This window comes from Ambystoma mexicanum, chromosome 5p, assembly GCF_040938575.1.
Source record: "Ambystoma mexicanum isolate Mex_15411 chromosome 5p, UKY_AmexF1_1, whole genome shotgun sequence".
Lineage (NCBI taxonomy): Eukaryota > Metazoa > Chordata > Amphibia > Caudata > Ambystomatidae > Ambystoma > Ambystoma mexicanum.
The window spans coordinates 922357679-922375991 of record NC_090930.1 but is presented as its reverse complement, the minus strand read 5'-3'; the positions used below and the strand labels follow the sequence as shown (position 1 = coordinate 922375991).

The following is an 18313-nucleotide window of genomic DNA, read 5'->3' as shown; positions in this document are numbered from 1 at the left end:
GAGAAATCCTTTAGATTTCTCATACAGTTTAAATACCTTTTCTTGTGTGAACTACTGTTCCCCCAAGAACAGTAAAGTGAATTTGACTACTTACCTTTTCTCTTTGTAGGTCCAGCACACACTATCTTATGTGGAGTGCTGTGCGGCTACTTAGAAGCCCCTTAACCTACTTTAAATGGCTGGTGGCAGTTTAATTTTCCTAGCATTATGCTTTTTTACCGGAGGCTGCATCCTCAGCCGCAGTATAGCACCCATGGGTGACCATTTTGTCAAAATACCCCCGGTCTTCTTTTTCGCCATTTTCCAGTTGTGGGGTCTTTCTTGGGTTTCACTCTGCGCACCAAGCCAGGTTTAAGCCCTTTTGCCTTCGGCAGGTTTCAGTACTGAAACCCACCTCTGGCTCCAGTGTGTTTGGAAGGGCAGCAAGTGAGGGAGGTTCCCGAAACTCCCCGGTCCTTTGTCTTTAGGAATGCCTGAATGCAGCCAGTCCCGATTGCCACCCTGTTTGAGTGACAGCAAGGCTGTGCATGGATGAGAGAAACCTGCTTAAAATGCAAGGGTTTTGGGACTGAAGACCGAGTCGACCACTGGGAAGAACAACCCGAAGAAGAAACTGAACGAAGCTTGCTGCCTCCTCCTGGACCTTTGAATTGCCCAGTGAAGACCAGCTGTGGTGCTGAAACTCCTTTTTCTGATTGACAAGAGAAGCTCCGGAAGGGAAGACTTCTTCCCCCTTGGGTTACTGGGACCAACTACTCCCGAGACAAACTGCACTGGACCATCTTCCCCGACTGGCAGTACTTCTTTGCTGCTGCAGGAACTGAGTGCCAGGGGTCGCGAGACCCGAAGTCGAGTGCAACGTCTGTGATCTGGCCAGAAGCTCCAGGAGACTCCCAAAGACCCTCCAGAAGCAGGACGACCAGAGCTCAAGTCCCCTCAGCAAAGTGCAAGACTCAAGGAGTGAAGGAAGCCCAACCAGTATCCAAGATCTGCGGTGGTGCAGTTTACCTAGCGCTGAAAGCACAAAGTGTTGCTGATCTGAAAAGAGCCCATAGCTGCCGCAGACCACTGAATTGCTGCTGCAGGAGTCCTCCAGACGTCCTCCCTCTTGTCTCCACGATGGAGGCCCAGGAACCCATAATCTGCATCACGGCAACCAGACAGAAGCCAGACAGGCCCCTCTTCTAACCAAAGGTACTATTCCGACTTGGGGTACTTACCTTAGTGTCTGCGGCTTTGCTCTTATTTGAAACTTGCAGTAGCTACTTTTCTAGATTGATTTCAGCTCTACCCTTCACAAGTGTAACAGCTTGTGACCCTACAGTGTTTTTTCTTCAAAAAACTCAAACTTTGTGCAATACTTTGCTATCTAAGAAGTGCCTCCGCTCCATAGCACTGTGCTCCAATTGACTGACTGCCCTGGCTCCCTGCAGACCGTTCTAGTCCATTTGACTGATATTTACTGTCCCTGAGAGGCGAGAACTTGGTTTTTAACTATTATAGATGGGAAAGGTTTTAGTCTAGACTTCATTGGAAGATTTAAAAGCTCACATGCTTTGAAAACCTGTTTAACCTCCTTCCTTCCCTTAACTTTTCTTTTCTACAAATCTCAGAATCTACAAAGTGTACTGGTGGTATATAAATGCCATTACTGTCCAAGTTAGTGAAGGCCCTTCAGGAAAAAGAATCTCTTAAGAGCATCTACTAGCTTTGTGTTGATTCCGGAAAAGTATATTTCATTGTTACATAGATTACCCTTTTTAAAGAATGCTTATTTAAAAAATGCTGTTAAATAAAAAACATTTACTTAAAATCTTGAATGCAAGCGTCACTTGGTTACTTGTATTTGCAAATGTCATCGGTAAAGCTCTACAGCTGACATTTACTCCTCTTGAGCTATGCCTGGCTGCTCAGTCACACTACCAACTTGTGTAGTACATGCCTATAACAAAAGGTGGGTTTCCGAATACCAAGAGGACAAGTGTTGTGTAGTCTCCCACAGGCTTACTACATCAATTATTGTCTAACAGTACTGTGGTGCTTTTATGAGGGTGCGGAATGTGGGGCTTGCTCAGGTCCCCCTGGGTTGGCAACTGCTGGGGAGAACTTTGCGCTGTTTCTGCTGTAAAGGCTCAGAGGGTGGGAACCAGTGTAGTCATCCAGGGCAGGCTAGCTCTCAAGACCTACAATTCACTTAGGCGAGGAACTTCTGCACAGTGCCGATTGGAGCTTCTCCCTTTTACAGCCCTATCTTCAGGTTACTTTCACAGTGCTGAAGCTAGGAGACCAAATGTGTGTTGGGGAATACTGGATGAGCTACACGCTCATTTCACGTCTCATTTTCTATGTCAACAGACGCCACCCTGGACTCTGATGCTGGGCCTCCCCGGTTTGGCAAATATGGCCGGGAGGAGCTCCCCTCCCTCACTTGGTTCTGGAGGTATCCTGTGTTTTGCTGCTGAACTCTTCACCCTCCCCCAGTGCAGGCAGCGTTGCAGGTGCAGGAGCCTACCAGCAAGGTAGCTCACCTGCTGTGATGGTGCCCCTGGACCAGGAGGGAATGCAGGGCAGGGGGGCCAAGCATCCCGCAGTGCCGGGGGTCCCCGAGGATTCCCAGCCAGGGTGGCGGGGGGTGTGTTCAGCTGCTAGTGTCAGATGTCCGAGGCAGACATCCGGCGAGCTCCTCCGCTCTCTGTCCTCGTTTCGGGGACGAGATGCCAATTTGCTGCAGCCTGCTATCGGTACGGCAGCGGAGCTCAGGTTCTGCAGAAAGAATGTGGACGCTGTTTCACCACCCGACCTATGATGCATTCGCCAGAGTCCTAGGGAAGTTTACCATTGTTTCGGGCATAGATGCTGGTGCATTTCCTGTGGCTGCCGGGCTAGCTCGCGTGCCGGCACCTACACACCCCAGAATAGCGGTATTTTTTTTTTAGCCAGCTAATTCTTGTGTGCCATTCTGAGTGGACTCAATGAGCGTCCCCGATCACACGCTGAGACTAAGCTTTGACTGCTCTCGATTGCTACCTTGACTGGGTTTTGGCTAAACTCCGAGCTCCCTCTTCACCATAGCTGGGGTGGCCTCCTAAAATCTGTCCACCAGGCCAGATTCTAGAAATCCATCTCAACAGGCACCAAATGAATAAGTTAAAACTGTTTAATAGTTAAAGTACATACAGCACTTGCAATTTTTTTATAGCTCCTTCAAGCACATCCATGAAAGTCACATGGCTGTGAATAAAAGGTAGGACTATTGAATCAAAATACTTCTCTTATTGACCTTGGAAGAATTAAAGTGACACCCACACAGTACTCAACATGCAACTGATTGTACTGCCCTACAGGCAATTGAACTGAAGAAGATCCTTCACCAGTTTAACAGATTTTACATTTAAAGATACATTTCAGCTGACTGTTCAATGAGGCCTTGGAACAAGTTCCTTTTAATCACAATGTGCACTCTTACCTCTCTGCACGAGTAAGTCTTATTTTCCAATCAAAACTGTAAAATGTTTGCACAAATTAGAATGCAAATGTGGACTATTGCTTTCTTCTTGCACTACAAGACTTTGAGAATGCCCCCTGCTAAATACATAAAACTTTGTCGACTGGACCTAAATCAGTCACTTTGTTGATGAACACGACCAATCATGTCCTTCCTGAACACTAACCCTTTTCGTTGGTCTATCAACTGTTCCTTATGAAAGCCAGATTTAAATGGACATGAAAAATGAGAATAGCAAGTCAGAAATTGTGCATTCATTACAAAAAAATGTTTTTTTAAAAAAAATACGGTTTAAGACTTTACAAGGATTAAATGCAGTGAGAGATGGCTGATGAAAGCTTGGTTAGTTCAACATACTTTGCCAGAAATATGTAAGATTCTGCTTCAGGCACCTAGCTGCATGTCTAACTTTACTGAGCTCCCAGCATGACCTTTACACAGGGCCAAACGAAATGTGCAGAAGACAAAGCATGTTTTCAAACCAAGTCCTCAAACGTAAAAGATCCAGAACCTGCTCAGTAGGTTCTTGGGATTTTAGCCTGAAACACAATCCCACAAGAACCCAGCGTCAGACAATTCCTGATTACATTTAAAATGAAAAACCTCAAAGCCACATTCTAAACGAACACCAACTAAGGGCAAGCCAACTACAACCCATTTCACCCTCACAGCTATTGAAGGACAAACACTGGTTAAGGCACTGTATAAACTACACAAACTTCTAACCCTCACAAAGAAAACCTAGACAATAGACAGCCTACCATATTTCTCTCTGGGGCCATTGTACTCAAAGGCCTTGCCCTTTCGGAAGATCTTTAACGTTGGGTAGCCAGTTACAGCAAACCTAGATCCAAGGTCGTTCTCGGCGACAGCATCCACTTTGGCCAGCTGAATGGGTGGCGTGCGCTTGCTGAGTTCCTGCGCAGCCTTTTCATATTCAGGAGCCAATTTTTTACAGTGTCCACACCTACAAGAACAGAGACATGGTTTAAAGAGCATTAATTCAAGGGGGGCAAATGTTTTGCTGCCTTTTTTCAAAGAAGTGATAAGTCAATTACATTTTGACACCTACGGGTAAGACTGCAATTTTCACAACAAAAAGGGGACATTCACCGTTACCACTACAGGCACCAAGTAGGCAAATAAGTAACAAACAGGAAAAGCCCGAATGATTTGTTGGTGCGCTCCCTCACCTATATGCTCTTAAAATCAATGCATCCAAGCAATATCCATGCTACAATATATTTGACACCATCAGCATAGCAATCGCATTTCAGTTTATAAACATGGTTTTAGCTTTTGCCAAAGACTTACAAATATACAATTATGATTCTCCAAAGCTCCTGCGATATACAGCAAGACCTAAAGCTGTATTATAAAAACCTTATTGTTGTGTCCACTTCCAGAAGAGACCAAATGAGGAGTGTGGCTTGGGGCCTGCGGGGAATTGGGTAATCAATGAAAGTGCAGGATATTGCATCCAACTGGCCTCTCGTTCGTGTAAATAGAAGCAAACGCAATCAGTTGTGCCACCATCAGGCGTCCTAGGGAATTTCATATCCAGTCTAGTTGGTCTTACTAGCAAACATGCAATTACCCGGATATGGGGTACTAGCTACTTAACATACAATATAACTAATCTGGCCATTCACAAAATAGTATTTGAAACACCAACAAGCAGTGCTACCAAGTGGTCAAGAATCGGTTTGCTTTTTTTAATCCCTGCATAAAGACAAGAGTCCTCACATGCTCAAATTCCACTGACACTCCCACATTGACCAGGAAGTTGTAGATGAATCCTTGGGAGCAATTTAAAAAGCGTATAGCGCTATGAATCAGCAGAGTACTTTCCTTCTTGTCGAATTATTCCTTGATTAAGTTCAAAAGAAGCAGGGTTGGATGTTCTGTTCTATCCAGGACGGGGGCTTTTCACTCCCAACGTTTGCACACATTAAGAATAGTTTACCCTGGGTTTGGGAGAGTACAGGACTGAGCAGAGTAATATAACTAGCTCACCTAAAGCATCAGTTAAGTCAGCATCTATGCTTAAGGTCGACTGGGACATCGGCAGGACCCTTGCTCCTGATCACTATTGGAGCGTAAAGTCGAATCAGGGATACGAGGATTACTTAGATTATGTAAACCAAATATATGAAAGTGCATTGTATATCAAACTCAGCATAGGGATTACTAGCCTGCGTAATAAATGTAACGACACTATGTCCAGTACATCCACTCTGGGGGTGTTCCAGTGAAACCTGGTTTCATTTCCTGCTGATAGATCCTGCCAATCCGACAGCAAGGAAATGTTACCCAGGGCCGTTTAGGACTTGAGGAAGTTGCACGACCCTAGATGCCGTGTCTGTATGCACTAATTCCAGTGATGTTTTAGCAGTCCACTCAACTTGCAAATATCTTGTGTGAGCCTGGAGACGGCACCTTAAACTCGTGGTATATACTCCTGAAAACGTATATCCACTGTTCAGATCGCGACCGAGTGGGAACTGTAGTGCTGCTATTAGTAGGCAACATGCTGTCTCTGGTGTTCCGTACAATACATTCATTTGGTGCCATTAGATGTGCATTGCACAAAGACGTTCGGTTGATATCATCAATTATATTGCAGCCACTATGTAGCTTACGTTTGTTTTAGCATTATTATATGCATTTTCTTTATCATTTGACGGTATTTAACCGAAATGTGATGTTAACTGTACGCTTTTATGGCATTTCATTGTGGAAATAAAGCACTGCACTGACTGAAACATGGCATTTAACAAACCATTTCCTGAATGCTCAATCATTCAACAGTTTCACGGCACGAGACAGTGACCAACACAGGACTCTTCCTTGCAACTCGATAGCACTGCAGTTCTTGTACAAGATGCAACAGGAAAGGCGCAAATGGTGCAGAATGCACTTGTCCATAGGAGTGCCTTCATGGTCTTTTATTCAAAATGCACTTTACTGTTTCAAAATGCAACAAACTTCAGTTGAAATATAAATCGGTCTAGAAAAAGACTGCTGTATTACTCTTACTACCCTCATACCTTCCCCCATTTACACAACATCATGGTTATTAAGGAAATAAAACTTGAGCTGTAGCACAATATAGGGTGATCAATATTCAACTAGACAATTTGGACAATTGTCAGCGTGCATTGTTCAACATCATTAGGGGGCTCGATTCCCCTCTTAGTAAAAAGGTAGCAAGAGGTCTAGACTCATTTTGTCGGTTAACTTAAAGGGCCATGCAATTCAAAAGGGGTAAGGGCTCCAAGTCTTTGCGTGCATGTTAGCTCTCAGTGTGCCATTTGTAGCAATTCGAGCAATGCACCATTTCTCGGCAAAAGCTATGCCTTTATCGAACAAGTCCATTGACACCTTTCCCTTGGCCATTTACTCCACCATACTTGTGTGTGTGGCATCTCGGTCTTGCGCCACATCGCCTGGTGCATCATGATCCTTTTATTAGCAATCCATCTCCGAGACTAGAAGCCTACCAAATGGCATAGTCCCTACAGAGATTAATAAAGGCATAGTAGGAATAGGTTTACAGACATTTGGATTGCTTCGTTTCCTTTAGCTCAATCCCAAGGCAATGTATCAATTATAACTAAGCCCTATATCACAATGTCCTGTTATTAATCCACATACATTCGCAGGAAAAGAAGTACCAGCAGAAAAACGCACTGTTCCAACAGCAAACTTCTCCAGTGGTTTAATTATTTTTCTCTCCTGCAAAAAACTGGTCATTGCCACTAGAGCAGTCAAGAGAATGAAATTTAAAAAAGCCTCAAACGTTGGTCATTATTAGGGCAGGGCACAAGGGGTTATGTGCTCCAGTCCCTTATGAAATCTGTGCACGGGCATGCTGGAAATAAGAAATCCTTAAAGCTTGCTACACAGCTGCATCCATTGGGTTAGGCAAAGGGAGCACGGAATCCTCCGATCTCCATGAAGGTCCAGTACCTACATACAACACTTCACTTTCAAAGTAGGCTTGGCATGGTGCAGCAGAAGAGATTCCTCAGTCCTCTGTCGATTGGGATCTTCGTTTTTTGGGATTCGGCTCAGGTATTTAGAAGAGTGCAGGATTCCCAAATTAAAAAGGGTGCGAGGACACACTCTGCTTGCAAGTGCATCATGCTTTTGGTAACCCCCTAGTTAGCTAGTAGTCCCTACGTTGAAACCTTCCCAAGCTACTTTCAGAGTTTCCACTAAGAATGTGGATTCTATTCACAATCTCAGGCATCATTCAGGGATATCTGGTCCTGGCGCCGCTGCCCCTGCTCTTTAGAGGCAGGCAAAAGCCATGATCCCACAGGGCAAGACACAGGTCTCAGTCACTCACAGTAACCAAGTTAAGTTAAAATAATATGGGGTGGGGGGGGGGGAGAGGGCCACCCCCGTTGCAGTATAACATTTGCTGCCAATTTAGGGTGGCCCTCAGCCCCCCCCCAAAAGCAGCCTGCGATTTATTATTATTTTCTTTGTTTACCCAACTTCGCTTGGCGCAGATGGGCACATTAGTGTGCCAATCTGCCCCCAGGGTGCCCAAACCCTACTGCCCCATGCATTGGGGGGCCTGTCCCACCATTTTTGGGGGCCCTCTCCCCCCCCCACCCCAAATGGAGGGTGTACCTCACGCAGCCGTTTGTAGGAGGCCCAGGGAGGCCTGCATGAGGTGCCCCAGCCACCCATTTGGGGTGATGGGGGGGGAGAGGGCCCCCAAAAATGGTGGGACGGGCCCCCCAGTGGGTGGGGCAGTAAGGTTTGGGCACCCCGGGGCCAGATTGGCACACCAATGTGCCCCTTTGCACCAAGGCAAGTTTTGTAAACAAAGAAAAAAATGGAAAATGGTTGACGCTTTTTAGGGGGGCTGTGGGGCACCCCAAAGGGTCTGGGAAGTTTCTAATGGGATGGGGCATTGACCCCCCCAACCCCCCAGCCGTAATGGAGTGGGTGCCATGTCATGCAGCCCTCCCTGGGACCAGATATCTGCTCCTAGGAACGGACGCCTGAGCCCAGGGTGGAGTGCAGGACAGCCCCCCACCCCCCCATTATCTGCCCCTGGGGAGGGCTACATGAGATGGGCCGCCCCTCCAATTTGGCCATGTGTGGGTTCCCACTGGTGTCCTTTTTTGGAAAATGCATGGGGTTCCCCATTTTCCTTGCTGGCTTCGACACCCTAGGCCCAAATCTGTAGGTTGCCCACATGAACAAAATGGGCAGTGGTGAAAAGCTTGGGGTTACCAGTGGGTTACCCTTTCCCTTTTGCGCCCCTCGTAGGTGCACCCACACATGTGAGGTACCGTTTTCATCGGGACACGTGTGGGGACGCGGAAGGTAGGCCACGTGTTGTTGGCGGTGTGTTTCAGTGGCGGGCCAGAGCGAAATGTCTGAGAATAGTCTGCATTTCCAGCCAATTTCAGAGACATTTCTCTGTGCCCACTCACCAAAACACGTCGCCAACAACAAATATACCTTCTCGCGCTCCCACAGGTGTCCCAACGAAAAAGGTACCTCACATGTGTGGGTGCACCTACTGGGGGCGCAAAAGGAAAAGGGTAACTCACTGGTAACCCCAAGGCTTTCGCCACAGCACAATTTGTTCATGTGGGCAACCTACAGATTTGGGCCTAGGGTGTTGAAGCCAGCAAGGAAAACAGGGAACCCCATGCATTTCCCAAAAGAAGACACTCGTGGGAATGTGCAGAGGTCTGACTTGCGCGAAGCGGCCCAGAATTTATTACCCAGAACCCCAGACAAAGTGAACATTGTGTTTTTTCCCCAGCAAATATCACACTTTGTCGGGGATTGTGGCTAATAAAAACTGGGGCAATATGCGCAAGGCAGACCTCTGGATTTCCACGGGTGTCCTCTTTTGGAAAATGCATGGGGTTCCCTGTTTTCCTTGCTGGCTTTGACACCCTAGGCCCAAATCTGTAGGTTGCCCACATGAACAAAATGGGCAGTGGCAAAAGGCTTGGGGTTCCCAGTGGGTTACCCTTTTCCTTTTGCGCTCTCGGTAGGTGCACCCACACATGTGAGGTACCGTTTTCATCGGGACAACTGTGGGAACGCGGGACGGTAGGCCATGTGTTGTTGGGGGTGTGTTTCGATAGGTGAGCCGAGCGAAATGTGCGGGAACATGGGTTTATTTTTCCACATTTCGGACTTTGCAGGGGTGTCTGGGTAATACATTCTGGGGCGATTTGGTCAAATCATACCTCTGCGGATTCCCACGGGTGTCCTCTTTTTGGAAATGCATGGGGCTCCCCGTTTTCCTTGGTGGCTTGGACACCTGAGGCCCATATCTGTATGTTGTGCCGGTCGGCAGAGCGTCTCAAATTCCGGTCTGAAAACAGACTTAGGGTTACTTGTGTTTTAGGCTTTCACTTTGGCAGCCATGTAGGTGCACCCACACATGTGAGGTAGCTTTTTAATCGGAACACCTGTCGGAACGTGGGACGGTAGGCCATGTGTTGTGTGGTTTTCATAACCTTTTGACCCATTTGCTGGTGCCCTTTGTCACACAACCCTTTAATTTCCCAAATGTGCCCTACATTTAGTCGCTGCTTTAGGCACCATACACTTTTGTAACCTGCACAAGTCACCTACCCTTGAAAAGGTCAGTCTGTGCTCTTTCAAAAAATGTATGCTTGCCGTTCCTCACCACATTGGTTTTCCCGATTTACACATGCTAAGTGCGTCTGTTCACGCCGTGAGCGTAAAACTCCTCTGTACCATGGCTCAGTGTTTGGCTTGTGGTATTGCTTGTTTTGTAAAACACTACAAAAAATGTGTGCTTTCCTAACTGCAAGAGTCGGGGGAATGTAGCGGAGCATTGCTTTTCTCAAAATTCATAGAAGCCATTGCTTTACCAAGCCAACCATGTCCAACAAATACCTTTTTTTTCAGTCATTTTCCCGCTTTTCCCCCAATCTATGGCATTATCCCCTACCTAGTGTTTGCCTGACATACGCAAATCACCCCTTCCTAAACTTGGAATTTTGTCTACTTTTCAGTCCTCCAATTCGGCTTTCCTACCCTTTTCTCCCATTCTGTCCATGCATGTCCAATTGGCAAAAATGGCCAAAATCGCCTACCTCTCACAAAACGGTTGATAACCACATCAAAATCATTTTTTGCCGTTTCCACTCAACCTGTTCTTGAAAGCCAGGCAATTGGGTAACTCAGCACACCATTTGTTCCTAGCTCTCACAAGGAAAAAACCACAGGCTTCTTTGTACATCATTTTATTGGCATTTTTTGAAAAAACCCAACATGTTCGCCCTTTTTGCTTATTTTCTCTCACCCCCTCCCCCCCCTACAGCAACCTAGGATTCCTGGGTGGAGTTACGACCGCCTACATGTGGGAAAAAAAGAGCCAAATTTGGCCGACATCTCATGTAACAAAAAAGTTACAAGCCATTGAATGGCCACATACCGAAATCACCAGAAAAGGCCCTGGCACTGGGGAGAAATATCCATGGCACTTAAAGGGTTAAAAATAAGCATGAATTTTGGAAAAGGCTTTTGTGGCCACCAGACAGCTTTATCAAATCCTGCAATTATTATATGTATAGGATTTTCGGAAACGCGGAATGACATTAGGTAATAATATCTCAAATAAAATTTAGATGGGATGAATGTGATTTAACTAAATTTCAAATATTTGTGATATTTTTTCTTGTTGTTTTAAAGTATTTAATTCTGTATAAGTTGTGATTTTGTACATGTGAAAGGTTTATATAAAAAACAAAGAAAACAAAAATAAATCAGGTAATTACTGAACAAGGTACAGTACTGGGCTACACTGTTCCCAGTTCATTCACAAAAACCCAGTGGAATCATGACACTACAATCGGATACAATTTACCCATTTTAGATCATGCTTATTATTTTTAGCGCAGATTCGTGATTGTGCAATCGGGTTGCAGAATGTGGGCAAAGCACCCTTCTACTCCCAGAACAGTGTATCCTGAGGCAGGGTACGAAATATCTGGGAGCTTTATCTCCTGAATCTACCTGAGAAGAGCCTGGTTAGCTTGAAACCAACAGCTACCAGGAACTACTTTTGGCTCCCCACTACAGGTGCCTTACAAACATACATATTTGACATTAACTTTGAGTATTTGAGAATAAGATTAATTAGGATGCAGCTGGTAATCATTTAAACATCAAGGCTCATATATAATGTACAAAAAGTTAAAGTTCGCAAATTTAGATTTGCAGTGCACTGCGTACTTGCTTCCTGGTTCCTCAGCGGTAGCTCCCGTCTACTGAGTGATGCCCCAACACCCAGGAGCATGTTTTAGCTCCTGCCATTGAATCTTAATTTCGAACCCCGTGAGGGGACGACAAACCGCAGGATCAGTGAACAAGATACAAGAGTCCATGGACAAGAACTCACAGATGTGCCGGCTGAAGATTAGGTCTACGAGCAGGGTCTGCACGGGTAGGTTTCATGGTTAGGGCTAGTCTGGCTAATTGTGGTTGGGATCTTCAGTTGGTGTGACTTAAACCCACAGCTTTTAAATAACCTATTCTCGAAGGATCCAGACAAGGAAAGTACCTGTGACGATTACCCATGTGCTAGAGCAGACCATGGCAGACTGCTGCACCCCTCAGGGGAGCAGGGTAATAACAATGGTTGGAGGAAACATAAGACTTGTGGCAGACACTAATTCTGGCCAGTAGAAAGGAGCTCCCACCTCCAGGCATAAGTGCCAGAATGATTTTCCAGGAGAATCAGGAGCCATAGGCAAGTAGGTAGCCAGAAAAAAGTTCTGAGGTTCTCGCAAGCGAGATAGATTTACCACTTAAGATAAAACCTTACCTAACACTGTTTTAGAAATGCACCAGGCAGATCAGGGAAAGCAAACCCAATGGTACAATAATTTATTCAAGGTAGGTAAACCTATTGGTAGGCTTTTCCACTCATTCTGTTAAGAATAATAAAACCATACCAACATAATTACTTTTAAGAGCATTTAGCAATTCATAGGCAAGTATTAACTACCAGACTGTTTTAGAAATACACAAGGCAGATCAGGGTAAGTAAAACCCTATAGTACGTGTTAAGATGAACACAGTTATTCAAGGTAGGTAAACCCTTTTGGTAAGCTTTTACACACACAGTAATACTAAAAAACAGTAGAGTGGAACACTATTCAAACTTTTAAAAGGCACACCCAGCAACCTTTAGATAAGTAATAACGTTTGTAACACGTTAACGTGTTCTCTTCCAGAGATAGTTACAACGCCAACTCATTTACAAGTAAGTACTTTTACACTTATGTTTTTCAAGACAGAAGCCTCATCATTTGTAGTCCTTCCCTATTCTAAGCATGAGTGATCTCAGAGGCAGAAGCGGGACCCTAGTGGTCTAGGAGCATACTGTAGGCAGGTCAGGATAGGGTTCAGTTGCAGGAAAGACATCTTCTTAAACAAGTATTCACTTTCAACTAATTCTAAAGTGTTCAGGTACTACATAGAAGGTGCCTATAAGCGTTCCAGCATTAGGTCTGGGCAAGTGGTAAGGGCAAACTCCCAACCAACCGAATCACCCACTCGGCTTCACAGGATTCACATCAGACTTAATAAGTATTACCCAAGCCCACAAAATACCTTAGAGGAAAGAGAGCTTCTGGGTGGATGCCTTCAGGATGCAGCAGAACAGGACACAGTCCCTGTATGCTTGTTCTTGAGACTGATGAAATGGACAGTGGAAGGGAACTTTCAGCAGCAGTCACCAGAGGAGGCTTCCAGCAAAGGACTTCACGCTTTCTTGTGACTGTGGATTTGGTGGCTTTCTACAGGAGCGAGATGAACGAATATCGTTGGTCGGATTCTCTTCACACTCTCGGTCCTGCACTTTGGTGAGGGGACTTCAGGGATTCAAATCGTGCCTAAGGAGATCCAGCAGGAGCCCACCAACGTTTCAGCGAGGTTTGAACTTCAAAAGACCAAGCACTGCACTCAGGCTCGAGGTTCCCTGGTATTGGCATTCTGCAGTCCAGGAAGGTCACAGAACATCGAAGGATAGCTCAATTTGCAGGTCTTCTTGAGACTAGGGGATCTCACCAACCTCTGGGTAGGAATCGTCACATTTGGAATCCGAGGTCGATTGGAAGGAAGGGATGCATCATGCTGCGGTTACACAGCAGGCTCCCCGGAAATCGCTACAGATGTCTTTCCCTCATCTTCCTCTTCTGATTCAGCTCCAGTGGTCGACTTGTCAGCAGATTCCAGGATCAGAATATTTATCAGGCACTACAACTACCCCGCCCCCTCACACCGGATCAGAATATGGGTTCCTTTCAAGGCAAGGTGAAAAAAAATGCTACAGATTTGTCTCCTTCAGTGCCTCCTGCCTTCTCTCATACACTCTCGAGCCTCTGCGGAGAATACAGAGGATTCCTGCCGAAGACAAAACTTTAGCCGCAGTCGTTCCCGCCTAGAATAGCAGAAGACGACCTAGGAAAATACAAGCAAATGAAAAATGGCAAAAAATAAAGAGCCCACCATTCTAGTATAATGGTGGCCCCCCTGTGCATTACTGAGGTCGATTTGACAGCCTGCGAGTAATAATGACAGTCATGAAAGTAGTTCCACTGCCACCAGTCATTCAAGTAAACTTGCATGTCACAATAATGTTACCGAGTAACTAAGAAAGGGGACACATTGTATCCCCCCAGCACTCCACATTACGTGGGGTGTGCTGGCTCATTAAAATCAATATAATGGGGATGTGAATCCCATTTTACCTCTTGGAACATTAGTTCACCCAAGAAACTAGAAAATTAAAAGGAAGCCACTGCATTTAAAATACTACTGTGCTGCCATAGTACATTACAGTCAGTCCCAAGTTATAGGAACTGTACACTATGGAGAGACAGAAAAAGGTAACCCATAAACGGAGTAAAACACCAGGCGACAGGGAAAAGAGATTCCCACTCACCTAGGGACCAGGTAAAAATTACCAAATCCAAGCAAAAAAGTTCTTGCGTTGGCACAGGTCAGGAAGATTCATCATAAAGATTGAAATCCTACCCAACACCCCTACACTCCCCACCCCCAAAGGTGCTTCTTGCACCAGACCACTCCCCTACACACTTAGGGATCATAAAACCAACCTTGGACCAAATGGGATGCTTAAAAAGTACCCTTACCTCTAGCCATAGGGGCTACTTCAGGGCAGCACACCAATGAGGTGCAGTGAAAGGGTGTCTTCTGTCGACATTCCGCTACCAAAAAAATTGAAAATCCAAAAATGCCAGCAGAATATTTTGGGGACTCAACGTTCGGCAGAAGCCCAAAAACCTTATTGTGCCCCAACCACCAGAATGTGATCATAGATCATATTTGATCAATTTATTATGAAGTAGAAATGTTGTTACGGGGAAGTGTAGGGGGGGGCCAGGGGGTGGAGAATCAGGTCAGCTTTTGCCAGTGCCTTGTGTATATAATGCAATCTGGTTTTGGTCCTAATTGCCATAAATGAGATGCTTGAAGCATTGGCTAATCAACAAGCGCACTTGACTGCACCTTGTCCACTGCGCTAATGTCCCAGTATATGGCTCCTAGAAGAGCAAGCGGTGGTGGCCGTCACACCATGGATAATTTTAGGGGAGCAAGGGGGTGTTTCCCCCCCAACTTTCATGGCACATCATTTTGTCCCCATTCATTTGGCTGAGGCACCTTTTCTTCAGATGTCATGTCCCCACCAACATTTACAGCAAAGTTACTCCACTGCGTCACACACATGTCTAGTGCTGGTATTTGTAACTCTACAGCACTCCATTACAGAAGGCAAAGGGTGGGGGCAGTCACAGATGAATGGTCTTTTTCCATGAAGGAGGCAACCAATTAATACCGGTACATATTCAGCTGGCATCATGCAAGTGCTTTCGGTATGCCCCAGCAATTTCAGTTTTATCTAATACAATAGCTCTTGTCCACAGCCAGGCCTACAAAATGGACAAACGGTTAATGGAAATGGGGAATTAACCATATCAATTGGGTAAAATGAAGGCACTAGAAGGGGTCACATATTTATGCAGACTACCTGTGTCACTGGTTCTCACTGATCAGAACAGTTGACAAGTGCATGCAGCTCAGTGCCAAGTGTAGTGTTTAGTGATCAACAAAGAGCATACCGAGATTTAAGTTTACAAAAATAAAACGATGGATAGTAGGCAGTGGCTTAACGTTTTTTTAAAAAAGAACTATTGAATACAGAAGGCTAGTTTTATAATCTAAATTCAGCTGAACAGTCCTATTTCATACAGATCTGCAAATGCAGTCTCAGTTTGTGGCACTGTATGCTCTTACAAAATCCACAGTGACATTCCTCCAGTACAAGGTGCGGTTCCATGTGTTAATTCCGCCGCAAACAAAATATTGCGATGCAAAAATATCGCCATATTTTTGCAGCGAAATTCACACATGGACCCTGCGGGGGACACCCTTGCAACCCCTGCATCATTTTTTAATGTGCGGGGGACACTCCCGCTCCCACATAATATCCCACCCAAAAATATCATCTATGGCGAACCAAACGGCCATATATACGGCAATATTTTTGTTGGGGATATTATTGTAGTGATACTCGGGGTGCCCTGCATGCTCGACCCATCCACTGCAGCTTTGTTAAAAAGGCTCTGTAGAGTTTTGTTCTGCCTGAAGTAAGGGAGGCCAATGATGTCCAGTTTTACATTTAAAGGGCAAAAATACCCTGCCCTCAAAATCTGATCCCCGACAACTATAAGAGCAACAGTAAAGAATATACACTAGCATCTAGATGTTAACCTTGTTTGCAATAAATATATGAAGAAAAAACATTTAGAGAACACTGACTTACCAGGGGGCGTAGAACTCCACCAAAATGATGTCTGCATTGTTAACTATTTCATCAAAGTTGTCATTTGTCAATACCAGTGTAGCTTCCGGTGGTGGGGTCCAATCTGGGTGAGAGACCTCTTTGACCTTCGAAACAATAGCTGGAAAAAAAAAATCATACCAATAATTGCATAGAGAAGACTACAATGAATAGTATTTAAACTGAAAACAAATGTTTGTGCAGAAAATAATCTCAGTTCTGATCGCCCATCTAAGTCCTTTTATGATGGAGACAGGACCATAGCTGCCACGTGTCCCCAAGTCAAGTGTGACACTGCAAGGTCACTGCACCTTCAGAATTATTTTCACAAAGTTTGTTTGCAGTGTTTGTAATTTGGTAGTTCAAAAAAAAAAAAAAAGAAAACATTGAAAATAAATCTGCAGCCTTTTTATGCCAACAAACAAAGGTCTCATTCTGCACCTTTTTCCTTGGTCTGATTTTGGAAAGGGGCGAATGTAATGTGTTATTTATATAGCGCCTTAATTCAAAGCGCTTTACAGAGCACATATTTACATACGATATCACCCAACCGAAATTGGTACTCATTTATCGGCCTCGGAAGGATGAAAGGCTGAGTTGGCCTTGCTGGGTTTTGAACCTGCGACCTGCAGATCATGCTCAGATTGCAGCAGCGAGTGCTCAACCCGCTGAGCTATCTTACCAGAATGTAATGAGCAAGCATGCTGTTTCAATTATGGACAAATGCCCAGGTCATGGAAAAATGAAACTACAAGTTCCAGGATGCAATGGGAAAACAAGACTGGTTCAATATCCGGGGAGGATTTGGGAAATGGAACTATGCACAACATGAAATGTGTGAGAAATGTTTCTCGGAGGATCGCTTGGGCCAACCGCTCGCCTTTGCAACAAGACTACGATGAGCAACACGGGTGCTGCAGTGCGGCATGAAACGTGATATAAAAGATCAAGAAAAAGAAAAAAATTGGTACAAAACTAAATAAATGTATATCTGCTGCATTTAGAAGTCACTACTATACCAAAAGAATAGATTTATAGCCTCGGTTATTTTGGTGGGATACTTTTCCGTTCATTCTGGAACATTGAAACCGGGCACCGAGCGGGGAATGAATTACATTTTATTCCAAAAATAGGGACCTTCATGAAATGTGGCCAGGTTACTTGCACAAAGGCCTGAGATGTGGGACAGTGGCTCAGGGTGGCAGCACCATATGGGTGCACTTTTACATTGGAAAGGACATAGGCTGGGTCGAAAAACCGGATCACTGAACAGTCCATGTGCACGATAGTCTTTAAAACATTTTTTTTTTTTAAACCTGAAATTTAAAAATAGTAACTGCAGATTAAACTGTTTAATAAAGGGTGACATTTAAACGTGTTGCAAGTACACTAGCAAAATGAACAAACGTTAACCGTTGAATGCTAAAAATATGCAACTAAATGTATGTTATGGATATAAAGTGCAGTCCGTACCTCTTTCCGGGGTAGATATGTTATCATTTAACCAGAGGTCGAGTACGGTTTTTCTCAATTACTTTATATGACTGTGCGTGAATTGATTTTTTTATGAAACTACGCGGCTACTAATTTTAGATTGCTTTAACCTAAATAATAAAGTTTGCTATTTTTGCTGAATTACTGGTCTAAATGGTTTATTATACCACATCATTGGGTACGTACTGTCTACCTCCGTTTAAATGACAAAATGTATGCTGCAATATAAAGTCACAGGTAGGAGAGTAACATCGGGAAGAGTATCCAATGAATGCAGTGTGGAATGATACAGACATCCTGTGGTGGACCTCTCCGGTGGAATCCTTCCGAAAAGGGAAGCCATTTTATAAACCAGCGTGCTCACGGTTACTGCCAGGCTCGTCATTATGCCTGCCACTATAATACTGAAACATCCACTAGCAAGC

General features: G+C 44.8%; 1 protein-coding gene across 1 annotated transcript in view; it reads right to left on the bottom strand.

The window, feature by feature from the left end:
- The window catches only part of PDIA4 (protein disulfide isomerase family A member 4), a 160956-nt gene that overhangs the window by 87448 nt on the left and 55195 nt on the right, over positions 1-18313 (bottom strand). The window contains exons 4-5 of the mRNA XM_069613345.1: positions 16377-16515; positions 4267-4472 (exon numbers count right to left, since the gene is read on the bottom strand). Of these exons, the coding sequence (XP_069469446.1) occupies positions 4267-4472; positions 16377-16515 (345 nt within the window). The remainder of the gene's footprint in view (positions 1-4266; positions 4473-16376; positions 16516-18313) is intronic.